The 18,201-nt window shown below is 45.7% G+C and overlaps 1 protein-coding gene across 2 annotated transcripts in view; it reads right to left on the bottom strand.

The window, feature by feature from the left end:
* Positions 1–18,201, bottom strand: part of paplna (papilin a, proteoglycan-like sulfated glycoprotein) — an 83,142-nt gene that overhangs the window by 19,505 nt on the left and 45,436 nt on the right. For both annotated transcript variants that reach the window (XM_051723173.1, XM_051723174.1), the window contains 8 exons: positions 16,759–16,935; positions 16,502–16,652; positions 15,987–16,070; positions 15,284–15,428; positions 15,045–15,132; positions 13,039–13,159; positions 6,154–6,478; positions 2,211–2,369 (listed from right to left, as the gene is read on the bottom strand). In XM_051723173.1, the coding sequence (XP_051579133.1) occupies positions 2,211–2,369; positions 6,154–6,478; positions 13,039–13,159; positions 15,045–15,132; positions 15,284–15,428; positions 15,987–16,070; positions 16,502–16,652; positions 16,759–16,935 (1,250 nt within the window). The remainder of the gene's footprint in view (positions 1–2,210; positions 2,370–6,153; positions 6,479–13,038; positions 13,160–15,044; positions 15,133–15,283; positions 15,429–15,986; positions 16,071–16,501; positions 16,653–16,758; positions 16,936–18,201) is intronic.

The following is an 18,201-nucleotide window of genomic DNA, read 5'->3' as shown; positions in this document are numbered from 1 at the left end:
GTGGTATCTGGCATCAAGATATTAGCAGCAGATTCTTCAAGTCCTGTAAGTTGAGAGGTGAAGCCGCCATGGATCAGACTTGTTGGTCCAGCATATCCCACAGATGCTCAATCAGATTGCGATCTGGGGAATTTGGAGGCCAGGGCAACATCTTGAACTCTTCATCGTGTTCCTCAAACCATTCCTGAACAATGTGTGCAGTGTGGCAGAGCACATTATCCTGCTGAAAGATGGCCATTAGGGAATACCACTGCCATAAAGCGGTGTGCCTGGTCTACAGCGATGTTTAGGTAGGTGGCACGTGTCATATTGACATCCACATGAATGGCTGGACCCAGCGTTTCCCAGCAGAACATTGCCCAGAGCATCACACTCCCTCCAGCGGCTTGTCTTCCCACAGTGCATCCTGGTGCCATCACTCATCAGGTAAATGGCGCACATGTACACGGCCGTCCACATGATGTAAAAGAAAATGAGACTCATAGGACCAGGCGACCTTCTTCCACTGCTCCAAGGTCCAGTTCTGATGCTCGCGTTCCCATTGTAGGCACTTTCGATGGTGGACAGGGGTAATCATGGGCACCCTGACCAGTCTGTGGCTACGCAGCCCCACACGCAGCAGGGTGCGATGCACTGTGTGTTGTAACACATTCCTCCCGTAACCATAATTAAAAAATTTCTGTGACTTGTGACACAGTAGAAATTCTGCCGGTTTGTACCAGATGGAATAGCCTTTAGTTGCCCTCATGCATCAATAAGCCTTAGGTGCCCAACACCCTGTCGCCAGTTTGTGGTTTGTCCCTCCTCGGACCACTGTCTGTAGGTACTCACCACTGCTGACCGGGAGCACCACACAAGCCTTGCCGTTTCAGAGATGCTTGGACCCAGTCATCTGGCCATAATGATTTGGCCCTTGCAAAGTCACTCAGGTCTTTATTCCTGCCCATTTCTCCTGCATTCAACACATTGACTACGAGAACTGATTGTTCATTTACCATCTAATCTACCCAGATCTTGACATGTGGCCTTGTTAGGAGATGATCAACATTACTCACTTCACCTGCTCATCGGTGTATAAGACATTTTTAGCCTAATGTCTAAAATAAGTAAATAGGGACTGGGACTGTCAAGCTCCAAAAAGGACAAAAAAGCACCATAAAAGCATTCAAAATGACTTTCAATACAATATTCCAAGTCTCCTAAAGTCATACAAATGCTTTGTGTGAGAAACAAACCAAAATATAAGTTGTTATTTGCTAAAAATCTTCCTGTCTTATATAGCTATTAAATGTGCTCAATGCTTCCAGCCATTCAAACCTGGTACATTTAAGACACACATGAGAGTCAATGAAGTTTCTGCAGTTTCTTTTCCTGCTTCTTTTTCTAGGGTGTTGATTGTGTTTCACTTCTGGCTCAAAGCAAACAAATTAGTTCTTCATGTATCATAATGTGTATGTATTTTAAACATGCCAAATTTAAATGGGCTGAAGTCCTTGCTTCAGAAAACGTGGAATATAGTGCAAAAGACTTCCTGTTGAGCTTGAAAGCCCCAGATCCCATTCACTTTCATTGTATGAAAAAGAACAGCCTGGAAATTTTGCAAATGATCTCCTTTTGTGTTCCAAATAAGAAAGAAAGTAATAATGATTGGAATGACATGAGGGTGTATAGATGATGAATTTTCATTTTTGGGCAAACTATTCCTCTAACATTTAACATATAAAATAATAAAAGAGAAAGGCAAATTGTAAGAATGCAAGTGGATTGCATTGATTTCTTTATCACTTTGTGATTTATTGTGATGTGAATATGATATTTTAAAGCTGAAGTATGTAACTATTTCTATGTTAAAATACTTTCTCCTATCCCAGCTTAAAATGCAGAGACAAATACAAGTAAGCTATTTGTAGGTTAATTTTCTTGAAAATTGTAAACACCGTGACTGTATGGTGCTATAAAATTCCTCTGTTTGTTTTGAGTGACCAGTCTAAAGAGAGACAATAACACTGACCAATGGCGTGAGTTGGGGGCGGGACCATCTCTTTGTTTGACCAACGACAGATGGGGGGCGGATTCAGAAAGCTGTTTTGAAAAAGTTTATTTTTGCAATTCCCTTCGGTAGAGCAGAAATTACATTCTTCAGCTTTAATACGCATCAAGATTGTAGAAGTGTAGAAGAGTGTAGGATAGAAAATGCAGCAGGCACTCACCTGGCAGGGTCAACAGGAACACCATCTCGTCTCCACTCCACAACCACAGTGGAGGAGGGTGGTGGGGTGACACGACAGGGCAACACTACTCTCTGTCCAACCAGCCCCTCCACTGTGGAAGGGTCCGACTTGTCTATACTCACACCTAGAGCTGTCCAACTGAAGCAAGGGAGGATACATAGCAAGACAATAGAAAGAAATGTAGAGAAACAGTGAAAGAAGAAAGAGAAATATGGCCAAGATGGTGCAAAATGGGGGTCGGGACAGACATGCAAAAGAAAGAAAGAAAAAGAAAGAAAGAAAGAAAGATAGAAAGAAACAAAAAGAGAATGAGGGAGAGAAAGAAAACAGAGATCACTTTATGCTATACTACTGGGAACAGCAAAGCATGTGCTGCATTCACCACAGCAAGCATAAAGATCAGCCTTAACCTGGCTACAGCTGAATTATAGGAACCCAAAAGAACGACACCAGCCCAACATGCTGTCAATTAAATCTATAAAGACCACAGAAAGAGGCTACAGAATTCAATCAGTACACAGTTCTGGAAGAGCCTAAGGAATATCATACAGACAGTTTCCTGGATTATCCTAAATCTGAAATAACTTTACAGTACAGCTGTTTCCATCATGGTGAAAGAGTCTAACCATCACTGCCAAATCTGCTTGATGTTCTAACACTGTTTCCTAACCAGGTGCAACAAGTATCAAAAACATAAATTTTTTTGTCCTCACTGAGAGAAATGCTGCACGAAGTGATAAAAATCACAGCCAATTTGAATTTATTTAATATTTAATATACAGCTATGCAAAGCGGGATTTTCGACCAATGAGACGTTATTATGGGCAGGGATAGCCAGCAAAGTAACCTAACACTGATGCATTGTTATGACACATTAGTTGCTTTCACACATAGGGGAAAATTCACTAAACAGTTGCGGAACTTTTGCAAATGGTATTACAGTGTAAAAACCAGCATCTAATTTACTAACTACCCAAAATCTAGTTAAGGAGGAACAGCGCTGAAACTGCACTGTGCCTTGAGTATTTTCGATGATTTCAGAAGCAATGATTTATAGTTACAAAGTACTTAAATAATGATCTTTTTCACACCAAAAAAAATAGTTTCACTTAAGAAGACATCAAATTAACCAGCAGAGTCATATGGATGACGTTTATGCTGACTGTCTGTTCTTTTTGGAGTTTCAAAGGTCGGATCACCATCACCATCACCATCACCACCGCATTTTAAGGACCTACCGAGCTAAGATATTTTTCTATTTTTCTTCAAATGTGTTCTGCTGAAGAAATAAAGTCATACACACCTGGGATGGCATGAGAGTGAGTAAATGATGAGAAACTGTTAATTTTTGGGTGAACTAATACTTTAAGTCATTGTCATTCCTTTCCGCACAAACAAGCCTCCTTTCTATGGCTCATATAGTGTCAGATCACAGTGGTCTGCTGTATCCTTCACTATACAGTGATCAGAATCTGCCTGCAAGATTGGAATTGCACATACAAATTGTGTTCAGCAATGATTTTGTGGACGCATTTGCATCGTTGCCTGATTTGCATAATTCCTTTAATGAATCAGGCGCTAAACCAGCACAGACAAACAAATCGGCGCTTGTACGGCATTTATTTGCATGCAAATAACCGGCGCTTTTACTGGGTGTACTATAGTGAATTCCCCCCTTTATAGTGAAGGTTTTTTTTAAAGAAAATAACAAAATGTTTCCGTTAAGAGGTGAACCCATTGGGAAATCACCCTTACAAAAACCGAGCGTTCATGGCAAATTTGCCACTGATTTGTTTTACATGCAAATGAGCTTTGCGGCAAACATGCAGCAAATTGTCCACTGTTGCCAAAGGTTTGCTACTGGTGAAGAGCTGCAAACTTCTGGCCAACATTTGCGGTGAATCACAAGCTGATTTGCATGTGAAAATAATGAGTGACAAATTTGCGACTAGTTTGCCAGAACCCAATTTCCCAGAATGAACAGCTGTAACATTACCAGAAAAGTTCTGTTTCATCTTGTGTGTAAACAAAGCTGCAGGATTAATGGTTTGAGCACATACAAGATCAGGTTGCGATGATGTAAGAAGTCTGCTTTGGGCCAATCGCAAAGTTCTGACAGAGATGACGCAATTACTCTTAGTTCTATTTGAAGTCACTGAATATGATGTTGACAGTTCACGGGCAACTGTACAAGCATTTGCCCGAAAAATGAAAACATCAATAACATTACGGACCACATGCGTTAGGATACAAATAAGCCATACCCTGCCATATATTTAAAACTAGAAGCCTACAATTCCGGCTAAGCCGTTTAAAGGTAATTTTTATGGCAAATGACCTCAAGAGTTTAATGCCATTTTGCTGCTGATGTATGAATGGTAGCAAAAGGGATAAAACATGGAAAGCCATTGCATGAGTGAATAGCAGTTGTGGTACATTTACCACAAAAGGCATTCTGACAGTTTTACTGCAATTTAACATGTTTCACGTGTGTAAGTCGCTATTGACAACATGACAACAAAATTCCTGTTTGTAGTTTAGGTGTGAATTCCAAATGGATATTTTGCACCCTGGAGGACCACTGCAGAAAGGGAACGCTACTTGTAGGGTCATTCCAAAAAATAGTGAGCAACTAAATCCCATCACGAAGTGTCCCTCCACAAGGATGTTAGCAAAGTGTACAGATGATGGTCACTTCTAAGAAAGTTTTTTTTTTTTTTTTTGCCATTTATGATCATGTGATGCTTGGTGGTGTTTCCACAACAAAACATTTCCTTACTTTAGTAATAAATTAATAAAGACCTTACAAGGGCTTTTAAAAACCTCATTTGCAAACGTCCTTTGTTATCATATTTTCATCTGGAATGACCTTACAAATAGGGTTACGGTTGGAATGCTACAGTATGTTACATGGAAAAATTGTGAATTATTACTAGACGCTTCATTGTGTCTACCTAGTTAGGAGACAGTGTTTTTATTACGACAGCAGCAAATGATAAAAATGCTTCTACTGGCTAATAGGCAGTAAACAGTAAATGCGGGACGATGTTCAATAAACATTCATATAAAAACATTTATTTGTTTAAAACATAAAGGACATTATAAAGTGATATAAAATGAGTTGTTCTATAATATTCATGTCTTTTTAACTGATTTTTTTGTGTGCTTGTATCGTCCTACACCTACTTTGTAAGCGCAGGACAGGAGAGAGACACACAGACAGTCAGAGATGATTAGGACATGACAGCAGATTTCTTTATTAGTCACGCTGGAATAAAATCATGAACCACACACAGACCTGAGGAAGGGAGGTGTAAACTAATTCACTAACTACAACACAAAGCAACAGGGAAGGAGGTAAAAAAATATATGTGTCAGGGGAAGTAAACTAGTCCCAAAAGCACAGCAAAGTCCAAGGGGACCTCAATGAGGGGCGTTAACTTCTGCAGGAGGAGTGTGTGAGTGTACGCTGAGGCACTAGATTAGTATGATTAAGAAGCATGAGGCAACACTGTAATAGTACATCAAAGTTACATTAAACTGCATTGAAATTGTCAGACAAATGTATTTTTGAAAATGTTAGCACCTATTTGTCTACTATAATATCTACTGTGTCTTAGTGTCTTATGAGTTTGTGTACATATGTTAAATTCTGTCAGTGAAGCATTGCTCACTATCACTCTGTGCACATAAAAATCATATGCATTTAACACGTGATTGTGTTACTAAGCTGTCTCAGCATGCCAGTGTATGTGCACGTCCTGATGACTTAGTTGACCTGGTGTAAGTCTCTGTGCATAACCTGTAGGCTCCTCTCTTGGCTCCGCAGAAGGGCGTGAAGGGCGTACAGCAGAAAAGAGCTTGTAGTGGCTTGGGCCTAGGAGAGGAGCGGAGCGATCCAAGGCTGGGTGGAAACTCTTACCTGACGGCAGGCCTGCTGTTCTGCACGGCGCTGGGGGCCGGCCGATAAGCTGTGGCCCTGGAGCTGAGGTGAACGCGTCTAGGGGAGTGACGTCCACCATGGTGCAAAGACAAGGCATGTGCCTGGTCCCGTTGCTGGCTCAACTCTGAGCTCAGGCACATCCGCTGGCACTCCTCCTCCGATGCGAAGTTGTTGCTGTTGCCATGGCAGCCACCATGCCAGAAGTGCATGCAGCGGGAAGCAGAGCGGTCAAAGTAGTAACGAGAGGTCCACTGATCACATGGCCCAACCGTAAAAGGTAGGTCACAGGACAGGGAACGCTGTGCTGAGGGGTCGAAGGTAAGAGACTGGATTATACAATATGCAATATGCAATCCATTCTAGACAGATTTAGGAACTTTCTTCAAACATTATACCACAGTACTCTGTTTCAATTTCTTTACTCATGCGGTAGTGTGTATGTGAATGTTTGCTCCATTTGAGCTCAAACCATCAATGGAACCCAATCCACTATTGAAATAATCAAAATTATTAATAATAAGCTAATTATGACACACTGTGAAAACCCTTCACAATGCTGTGCAGCAACACATTCCAAAAATCATACGTTGGGGACCCATTAAAAAAATCAAACCAAAAAAACGTCATGGTTACTTGCGTAACCTCCGTTCTCTGATGGAGGGAACGAGACATTGTGTCGATGTAGTGACACTAGGGGTCACTCTTGGGAGTCCAAGACACCTCTGGTCTTTGATAAAAGGCCAATGAAAATTGGCGAGTGGTATTTGCATGCCACTCCCCCGAACACACGGGTATAAAAGGAGCTGGTATGCAACCACTCATTCAGGTTTTATGCTGAGGAGCCGAGACAAGGTCGGCCATTTCAGCGAGTAGTTCAGCACTGTGGCAGGAGGGACACAACGTCTCGTTCCCTCCATCAGGGAATGGAGGTTATGCAAGTAACCAGGACATTCCCTATCTGTCACTCACTCGACGTTGTGTTGATGTAGTGACACTAGGGGTCCCTATACAAAACGCTGCAACTGGCTGAACTGTTACGTGAACTGGCGGTGTGTGATGGGCAGACAACTGTGTACCTCATAGCCAGCGCACCAGGCCGACAAGTAACCTCCCCCAACATAGTTATGAGTGTCGAACGGCCCTTTGAGAACAAGTCGACTACCCAAAAGATAGAGACAGGCTAGCCCAGTTGTGGCCTCTTTTCCTCTTCTTTTTTTCCACTCCCTAAAAAAAATGGGGGATTATCCGACTGGGCCGACCAGGTCTAGTTGGGGGGTGTCCCTCCCAAGGGAAGGACACCGCGGAGACCACACCTCGCCCAGAGAGAGGGTGGATATTTAAGTGGAAAATACGTCACATGGTCTTGCCGAACTATGTCGGAAGTATGTCATGTGGAGAAGTCTCATAGTAGTTCCTACTCAACGGGGGAGGAGTTACTACAAACATGGAGACTGTGGCATAGGGGGCTCTACCCAAGGAAGACACAGTTTGCCAACAGGGAAACAAATTAGCGGAAGATATACATTACATGGGGTTACCTTACAGGGAACCGCTACATGCGGAGCACCTACCCCAGAACAGGGCTCTTAGTTAGCATGTGTACTGGGCCGGCAGCAAGTCTCTCCGAAAACTCGACTGCCACAGGGCTCGGAGGAAGTCAACCAGGGAACATAGTTTGTGAACACTACTCGGAATTTATGGTGCACGTCTTCAGCTCAGAGGAGGTGAAAGGCGTTATGTGCAAGCGATACGCCTGGCCGGCTATCCAGGGCTTATCCGCTTGTATTGCGTGCCACTACTCGGGACGAAACCGGTTCCACCCGGAGGTTGTAGAACCTCGCAAAGGTGTTGGGTGTTGCCCAGCCCGCTGCTCTGCAAATGTCTGTTAGAGAGGCACCCCTGGCCAGGGCCCTGGTAGAATGGGCTCGTAGCCCTACCGGGGGCGGCACTTCCTGGGTGTGATATGCCATAGCTATGGCATCAATGAGCCAGTGGGCGATCCTCTGCTTGGAGACAGCGCTTCCTTTTCGCTGTACACCAAAGCAGACAAAGAGCTGCTCAGAGATCCTAAAGCTCTGCATGTGATCCAAATAGATGCATAAAGCGCGAAACCAGACACAGCAACGATAGGGCTGGGTCTGCCGCCTCCTGGGGCAGCACTCGCAGGTTCACCACCTGGTCCCTAAAAGGGGTCATGGGAACCTTGGGCACATAGCCCAGTCGGGGTCTCAAGATCACGTGAGAGTAGCCCGGACCGAACTCCAGGCACGTTTCGCTGACAGAGAACGCTTGCAGGTCTCCTACCCTCTTGATGGAAGTGAGCGCAGTCAGGAGGGCAGTCTTCAAGGAGAGTGCCTTAAGCTCAGCTGACTGCAAAGGCTCAAAGGGGGCTCTCTGTAGACCCTGAAGAACTACAGAGAGGTCCCATGAGGGAACGAGGCACGGTCTGGAGGGGTTCAGCCTCCTGGTGCCTCTCAGGAACCTGATGATCAGGTCGTGCTTCCCTAAGGACTTACCGTCCACTGTGTCGTGGTGTGCTGCTATAGCAGCAACGTACACCTTCAAGGTGGAAGGGGACAGCCGCCCTTCCAACCTTTCCTGCAGGAAGGAAAGCACCGATCTGACTGCGCATCTCTGGGGGTCTTCCCATCGAAAAGAACACCACTTAGTGAACAGACACCACTTAAAGGCATACAGGCGCCTTGTAGAGGGGGCCCTAGCCTAAGTGATCGTGTCTACCACCGCGGGTAGCCCCTGTGTTCCAGAGGGAGATTCCAATGGTCTGGTCGCGGGTGCCAGATGGTGCCCCGTCCCTGAGAATGAAGGTCCTTCCTCAGGGGAATTCGCCAAGGGGGGGGGGCTGTCGCGAGGAGCGTGAGGTCCGAGAACCACGTCTGGGTGGGCCAGCTGGGTGCTACCAGGATGACCTGCTCCTCATCCTCCCTGACCTTGCACAGAGTCTGTGCAAGTAGGCTCACTGGGGGAAATGTATATTTGCGCAGGCCAGGGGGCCAGCTGTGTGCCAGCGCATCTATGCCGAGAGGTGCCTCGGTCAGGGTGTACCAGAGCGGGGAGTGGGAGGATTCTTGGGAGGCGAACAGGTCTACCTGTGCCTGTCCGAATCAACTCCAGATCAGCTGGACCACCTGAGGGTGGAGTCTCCACTCTCCCCTGAGGGTAACCTGCCGTGACAGCGCATCTGCTGCAGTGTTGAGATCGCCCGGGATATGAGTGGCTCGCAGCGACTTGAAGTGCTGCTGACTCCAGTGGAGGAGACGGCGGGCGAGTTGTGACATACAACGAGAGCGCAGACCGCCTTGGCGGTTGACATATGCTACCGTTGCTGTGTTGACTGTCTGAACTAATACGTGCTTGCCCTGGATCAATGGCCGGAACCTCCGCAGGGCGAGCAGAATTGCCGGCAACTCAAGGCAGTTGATGTGCCAACGCAGCCACGGGCCCGACCATAAGCCGGCAGCTGCGTGCCCATTGCAAATAGCACCCCAGCCCGTTCTGGAGGCGTCTGTCGTGACCACGACGTGCCTGGAGACCTGCTCTAGGGTAACGCCTGCCCGTAGAAACGTGAGGTCAGTCCAAGGGCTGAAGAGGTGGACCTTGACAGACCGGCATGATGACCACGCGAAGTGTCCCGCGGCGCCATGCCCATCTCGGGACTCGAGTCTGAAGCCAGTGCTGAAGCAGTCTCATATGCATCAACCCGAGCGGGGTGGTCACCACTGAGGATGCCATATGCCCCAGGAGCCTCTGAAAGAGTTTCAGTGGAACCGCTGTTTTCTGTTTGAACGCCTTCAAACAGGTCAGCACCGACTGTGCGTGCTCGTTCGTGAGGCGCGCTGTCAATGAGACTGAGTCCAACTCCAAACCGAGAAAAGAGATGCTCTGAACCAGGAGGAGCTTGCTCTTTTCCCAGTTGACCCAAAGCCCTAATTGGCTGAGGTGTGAGAGCACCAAGTCCCTGTGTGCACACAACATGTCCCGAGAGTGAGCTAGGATTAGCCAATCATCGAGATAGTTGAGAATGCGAATGCCCACCTCCCTTAACGGGGCAAGAGCTGCCTCTGTGACCTTCGTGAAGACACGAGGGGACAAGGACAGACCAAAAGGGAGGACCTTGTACTGATATGCCCGACCATCGAATGCAAACCTGAGGAAGGGTCTGTGTCGAGGTAGAATCGAGACATGAAAGTACACATCCTGCAGGTCTACCGCCGCAAACCATTCTTGATGCCGGACGCTCACCAGAATGCGTTTTTGCGTCAGCATCTGGAACGGGAGTCTGTGTAAAGCCTGGTTCAGTACTCGCAGGTCCAAGATTGGCCACAACCCACTGCCTTTTTTTGGTACAATGAAGTAAGGGCTGTAAAACCCCTTCTTCATCTCGGCCGGAGGGACAGGTTCTCCGCGAAGTGGATACCGCTGAACCTGGGTGGACGCCTTGTGAATTGGATTGGAAAGCGCAAGCCACGCATTCAAGTTCCGCGCAAGGGGGATCAAAGGGACAACCTTGTCAGACATACCGGCAGTTTGAGGTGCCACATCATGTCGTGGCCGTGCTGAGTCTAGGGACATCGAAGCACTTACCTGTCTCCTTGTGACCACCCCCGGAATAGCTTGGGACGGGGGAGGAAGAGGCCTGTTCTTGCAACCCGTGGAGACTGTCACATCGGGGGCGAATCTGTGCCACAGCTGGGTGTGCAGGGGCGGGGAGACCGCTGGAGCGCCAATCCTGCAAGGGTAAAAAGGTGGACGGTGGTCATGATGATGACCGTGCACACCGGGTATGTGACCCAGGGAAGGAGGAAACCGCTTTTTTGCTGAACTGTTGGGTACCGCAGCCACTTGGGCATGCAGCGAAATCAAATGAAAAGGCAACAAAAGATTCTCCACCTGGCCCTTCACCGGGGGATGGAGTGGTCTTCCTACCAGCTCCAATGTAGTGGGTTTCATCAACCCTGGGTCGCCCGTCTCAGGAGCGCTTTGAAGCCCTTCGTGCGTTCTAGGCAGCCTGCCGTGAGACGGGTGGTGTCTGCTTCCTGCGGTGGGCTCCATGCCGGGGCTGGGCCAAAGGGGCGGGCTGCGGCGGAGCCGGTGCAGTCACCGCAGGGGGATGCCCTTGGTGACAAGCAGACGGGGTGCGGGATCTTGAGCCGCGCCAGGGCAGGATATGCCGGATAGCCTCCGTCTGCTGCTTCACCGTCGAGAACTGCTGGGCAAAGTCCTTGACGGTGTCGCCGAATAGGCCAGCCTGGGAGATAGGGGCAGCAAGGAACCGTGTCTTGTCGGCCTCACCCATCTCGACCAGGTTGAACCAAAGGTGGCGCTCCTGGCCCAAGAGACCGCGCCGTGACCTTCGTCGCCCGGAGAGCGAGGTCAGTCACCGAGCGCAGTTCCTGCATCAGATCTGGGGCGGAACTACCCTCGTGCAGTTCTTTTAGCACCTTGGCTTGGTGGACCTGCAGGAGAGCCATGGCATGCAGGGCAGAGGCGGCTTGTCCAGCAGCACTGTAGGCTTTGGCCATCAGGGACGACGTGAACCTACAGGGCTTGGACGGGAGCTTTGGGCATCCGTGCCAGGTGGCAGTGCTCTGCGGGCATAGGTGCACCATGAGCGCCTTTTTAATCGGGCAGTAAAAGGTGCCTCCCATGATTTTGTCAGCTCCTTCTGCACTTCCGGGAAGAAAGGCACTGGAGCGGGGCGTGGCTGCTTCGAGTGGCGCCGTGAGCCCAGGAACCAATCATCGAGCTGCGTGGGTTTGTGGGAGAGCGGAGGGTTCCACTCTAGCCCGACGCTCGCGGCCGCCCGGGAAAGCATGTCCGTCATTTTCGCATCAGCCTGTGACTGGGCAATCGTCCCCGAACGGGGGAGCCCAGCTGAGGCTTCTGCGTCTGACTGGACAAGCCCGCTCTCCGATGCTGCACTCGAGAGTTCATCAGCTTCGTGGGCTCCGAACAAGAGGTCGAACTCGCCGTGAGACGAGCCGGCAGACTCATCCGGAGGCCCGATCGGGGCAGACGAGCGTGCTGGGGAATCGGAGGTCCACGGGGGGATACCCGGCGGAGGGGGTCCCACTGTGGTCCCCAAATCGCCCCCAGTGCTAGCCACGCTGGCCTCATACCCTTAGGTAGAAAGACCGAGGCAGGGAGCCACTTTTCTTACGAAAGCAAGCCGCAACCGCAACGTTGCCATGGTCATATTCTCGCAGTGAGAACATGAACCATCCACGAACGCTGTCTCCGTGTGGGTCGCGCCCAGACACGAGAGACAGCGATCATGACTGTCTGAAGTTGAGAGGTAATGACTGCAACCAGGAATAACACACAAATGGAAAGGCATCTTTAAAAAGATGCGTCTTTAAAAAGACGTTCTTTGTGTGCTGCTCTTTTAGAGAAATATACTCTTTCAGGAAAATATACTCTCTTTTTTCTGCCGAAGCGCCCAGGGGCGTTCTCTGCCATGCACCAGTGCAGAGGAGGGAGAAGCCGCTGAAATGCGCCATCACATCCAGCAGAGGTGAATGAACAGTCAGCTCAGTGAACATCGACTGTTCGGCTCCGAAGAGATAATCTGAATGAGTGGTTGCATACCAGCTCCTTTTATACCCGTATGTTCGGGGGAGTGGCATGCAAATACCACTCGCCAATTTTCATAGGCCTTTTATCAAAGACCAGAGGTGTCTCGGGCTCCCAAGAGTGACCCCTAGTGTCACTACATCAACACAACGTCGAGTGAGTGACAGATTGGGAACATAAAAACATTATTCTTCAGTGAGGTTAACAACTACATTAAAAATATGAAACAAAACGGGAAAGAGAGATTATAGCTTTATCTATGTTGTGACTTACTATTGCTGGGGGGGTTGGAGCAGCTCTCCCCATGAGTACCACCGGCAGCAGTCACACCATCATAGCAGCAACCATAGGTGGATGATTGGCAGTCTGTGGATGCAGATGGTATGGTATCTGACTTTAAAGAAAAAATAAGAGAAAGAAAAAATGAAAAAAGAGAGAGACAGTAGGACATATCTGTCATACTTAGCACAAACACAGTCAGGCCCTTGAGAAGACTGAATGAAATTGGTATTATTTCCCAAAACACAGAACTAAATATCAGCACAAAGTCTCAAAAATGAGGTCTTGCGAACAGGGTCACAAAGGTACCTCTCTGTTCCCAAAAAATGGCTTCCAAACAAAGAAGCAAAAACCAGGAGGCAATAACAGGTCCTAATGGGCAGTACCAATGAACAGACCCCCCCACCCCTACAACATCTGACTCAAACTCTGGACCGTGTACTTTGGACCACCTGAAATTATACAAGCAGGGGGAGGGGGAGAACCCATGAGAAACAATCTGTAGGCCAACGTATTAACTGATCTGATGATCTTGCCTTGAAGGGTCCAACATAATGGTGTTGGAACTTTGTCTAATCTTAATGGGTAGGTTCTTAGTTGGCAGCCACACCCAATGTCCCAGTCAGAACACAGGGGCTAGACAGACAGCGTCTCATGTTGACCTGCTTGCCATACTGTCGAGTTGACATAATGAGCATCTGGCAAGCTCTTTTGCAAAGATGCCTAAAAGACCAGATACAACAAATGGATGAAACATAATTTTGAACAAAATCTGGCCAAAAAGAAGCTGTTCTAATTTTTTTGGTGGTTCGAAACCAAAGACAAAAAACTATGTACCAGCTGCTAAACACCTTCATTTGCCCTTGCAAAAATTGAGAGTTCTGACAAACTTGCCACAAATTCGTCACTCATTTTTTTTTTGCAGCAAACTCTTCATTGATGCCAAAGGTTTGCTGAAGGTTCAACACTACCGGTAAAGAGCTGTAAAATTCTGGCAAACATTTGCAGCGAATCTGAGCTCAACTGCATGTGAAAATAATGAGTGGGAAGTTTGCGGCAAGTTTGTGGCAAATTTGTCAGAACTCTAGATTTTTTTTAAGGGCTGCCATTGTTCCATGTCATCTGTAGGTGTCTTGGTGCTCCACCTAGTTTGAGGCCAACAGCTATTTCCATTTACGTTCTTCAGTCTGTCAATATCAATCAACATGAACACACCAGCATGCAGAGTTACCAAGCTGGTGCAAACTTACCTACATCTGTATGATCTTTCACATTTAGAGGCATTTTCCAAGACAGTGTTGTGTGATGTTTTTTTTTTTTTTTTAATTAGTCTACAAAAGGAACCAAATCTGCTCAAATACTTTTAAGTGCCTATTCAACCTGTTGTTTGATATGCTGCTTCATACATGTGCTGTCTGCAGCTAAATGCCATTCAGAAAAACGTCTCTAATCATCATTCTTTTGTCTGTATTCTGTTCATTTATGCCTGTCTGACACCCTGTTGTAAACCCTTCTTTGCAGTAGTATAAAAGTCTTAATAAAATACAATAACATTATCAGCATCATGAATGCAGAATATAAACATGACTAATTAAATATTGTATACTGAATATAAATGACTTTAAATCATACTTTAAAAACTTAAGTCGGTGCCCCCTTGAACAGTTCGCCAACCGAATGCTCCCCTTTGAGGTTTGTTCAACACCCCTCTTTGTATGGCACCCTTATGCATTGCATGTGCTATATACTGTAGCCCTTATTTGCATGACTGGGTTAGTGAATAAGATGCATGTTTTTGCACTGGAATACCACACACAAAAGTGGTGAAATTTCCTCCTGAGTATCTTTAAAGCATTTAATTGCCACTGACCTGGCAAACATTGGCAAATGTGACTAGTTCTTCCCCACAAGCACTTGTAAAAAATGTTGTTTCCCTGTTGTGGATGCTGATATCCTCTGTAAAATTACTCAGACAGGAAAAAGACAAATAGGAAACTCACTTTTGGAGACCAGTGTAGCCAGGATTCTGGACAGCCCTCCTTGTTGGGGCCCTGGGCTATGGTCACATCATCACTACAACAGCCATACCTGAGAGAAGTGTTTGCATGCATTACTTTTGCATTTCAGTTAAAACACTGCACAATATTACTTTAATTACTGAAGTTTAGTACCTTACTCACTCGGATTACATTACAGGACATTATTGTTTTACTAGATAGACAAATAAGTCCATGTGTACCTGCTCCATGTGCAGGATGGTAGGCTTGGGTCTTGGGGACAGCCTTGGCCCTGTGGTCCACTGGCTTTGGTACTTCCATCAGGACAGCAGCCATACCGAGTCTGGCTACAGTGAGTGGTGAGAGTTGTGCCCTGAGGTTTGTTGACTGCATTGTTTTGAGGAGTTGCAGTTGTGTTGGATAATAAAAAATAAACACATTATTAAATTTTTCCTGCAGATAGATACTGAAGCTTCTTCACACAACAGATTGTCTCATAAAATTATATACTAGTTTATTCGCACAACACACATGCAACTAAGTTCCCATAAAAAAATAAAAAACAGTCCCTAACAAAAATTTTAATCCATTAGATTATTCTAAAGACCCTTTCAATAAGACTCAGGTAACTAGGCAAGAGTTATGAGAATGGTGGCATGAAGGGTGTAGTGGTGATGAAAGAAGGTAAAATTGTGGACATCACAATTAAGGGTGTTTTCACACTAGACTCGAGTCTACTTGACGTCAAATGATCATTTCAGATCATTGTGAATTTCCATGCTATTCCAGGCTAGTTTATGCTGGTTAGGTGCTGGTCTAACTTGGTAGTCGACAAAGGTTGTCTTGGTGGTTTAACTAGTGAAGATTAAAATTTGGGATCAGAACAAATGTGTGTAAGGATGGATAGATGAATTGATGGACGGTTAACTCTGTCTTGAAACAAACCTAGTGAGGGATCCTCAAGGACATAAGGCATGAATCCCTGAACGGTGTTGTCATGTCCTGTTGGGTCCTGCATGCTTGGAACATCTGTTCATACCATTATAAAAGAGAGAGAAACTTTAATAAACTGCATCATATCCATCTGAACACTTCAGAGTTCTGTACATCTCTAAGTGTGAGGGACATCAAACTCTCAAGAAATAAGTACATATTTTTTTTAGATAGGGATATGGCCCTGTTTGTACCCCCTTTTGTGTGGCGCCCCTATGCATTACATTCATTGCATATTTGGTTTTGCGCCTCTAATGATTGATATAAAATGTACAAAAGCATTTCTTGTTAATAGAATTCATTTTACTGCCTGCTTTCCTTGGGCGGTAATAGCACAGTATTTATTGCACAGGGCAAATAGCACAGTTTTATGTGCATGATTCTGGAGACTGAATCTGAAGAGAACAGAAAGGGCTAAAACTTAAGTGTGTTGAGGCGTATGTGGTATGTGGCGAGGTGTTGTGTACCCTGAGGCCTGTAACAAGGCTGGGTGTTGCAGCTTTCCACAGTGGGGGGTTTGGGGGAGGCCTGGCACTCTTCAACCCTGTACAGGTTTCTCTGTCTGTCTGAACAGATCACCTGCCGTTCCCGTAGCCCCGAGCCACAACTCTTAGAGCACTTGAGAAAGGGGGAGGGGGGGAAGGGTAAGTACATAACATATATATACTCAAGAGGCAGGGTGCATACATATACAAGTATAAATGGAGTGTGGCTGAATCCTTACCAGGCCCCAGTCTCCTATATTCCAGCCAATGGGGCTTCTGCAGGCGGGCATCTCACAGGCCTGTGTTCTGGGGGGCCTAGGCTGGTTCCCACACATGTAGTCCTCAAGAGAAGCTACATCTGAACCCACACACACCACATCTCGTGTCTGCTGCCCAGAGCCGCACGTCACAGAGCACTGCACGTGCCACAACACGCAAACATTAACAGGTTTGGATTCTCGCAAGAACCCACTGCAATATGTAAGAAACTAGAATTGAACATTTGGTAAAGAAAATGTGAATGGTGCAAACTCATGTAAAACTCGCCGCCACAAAGCAAGGTGTTATGAGTAGTTGTTTGCATTCTGGGTTGTTTCAGTGTCATTGCTATGTGTTAGCTCGAGTGCCCTTTGTGGTTGCTTACTGGCCGAAATCAAAAGAGCCTACTCATAGTACATATGATCCATGGCTCATGTCCTTTCTTCAAAGCATGTATATGGGATTTTTTTGTGTTTTGTGATTGCTTCGAAAAGTAATGAGTTTTCATTCATGTCTGTAGCACAAATGGTGTTATGCCTCTAAGTTTAATACTAAGCAAGCTCAGCTAATTATAAAGCATTAGAGTGCAAGAGTACCCTCCAACTTTTTCAGCTGTTTTGGTTCCAGAAGAATTTTCCCATTCATTTTTTTTCAATAGGGATTTCATAAAATCCTTAAAAAAATACAATAAAAAAAAAGAATTCTAAGCATTGATCCAAACCAACCAGGTCCGAGGTGAATTACAACAGTACAAACTTTGATTTAAAGCATAAAAGTATATTAAAATCTGACAAAAAGACAAAGGTACAAGACTGTGTACACTAAATGTCTTTAATGAGGGAATAAAATACAATCCCATGAAGCATTGGGAATGACACAATCATATTAAAAACAACACATAAATAAAACTATTAATTATAAGTTATTGATTATAAGTGTAGAAACAATGTATTTTGATTAACTTGCAAAATGCTGAGATATTTGCAACAAAACACATGGTTTCAGAGTGTAAGGAGACCAATTCTATTTCTAATTATATTCTATTGAGAGGCATAGTGTTTACAGTTTTCAAGAAAATTAACCTATGAATGGATTACTTATGCAGGGTTCCCACTCTTTTCATGGCACAATTTTCCAGGACATTTTATGTGCCCATCGGGTGTTATATTTCCACCGGTTTTTGACTTTTGAAGCAAAAACACACAAGAGGCTATGATGTATATTGTGGTTATTGGATGTTCCATATTCAACAGTTTAATTACATTTTATTAAAAAGAGTGTCTAATCAAACAAATCATTTTTATTCATTTAATTTTTCAACATAACATTGCATTATTTTTTATCAAATGAATTGCTTTTATACAAAATACTTAGAGCACAATCCGAAACACTGGAGATATTTTTGTCAAACGAAGTGCTACACA

The sequence above is a fragment of the Myxocyprinus asiaticus genome, chromosome 17 (assembly GCF_019703515.2).
Source record: "Myxocyprinus asiaticus isolate MX2 ecotype Aquarium Trade chromosome 17, UBuf_Myxa_2, whole genome shotgun sequence".
Lineage (NCBI taxonomy): Eukaryota > Metazoa > Chordata > Actinopteri > Cypriniformes > Catostomidae > Myxocyprinus > Myxocyprinus asiaticus.
This window is presented reverse-complemented; position numbering and strand designations above follow the sequence as displayed.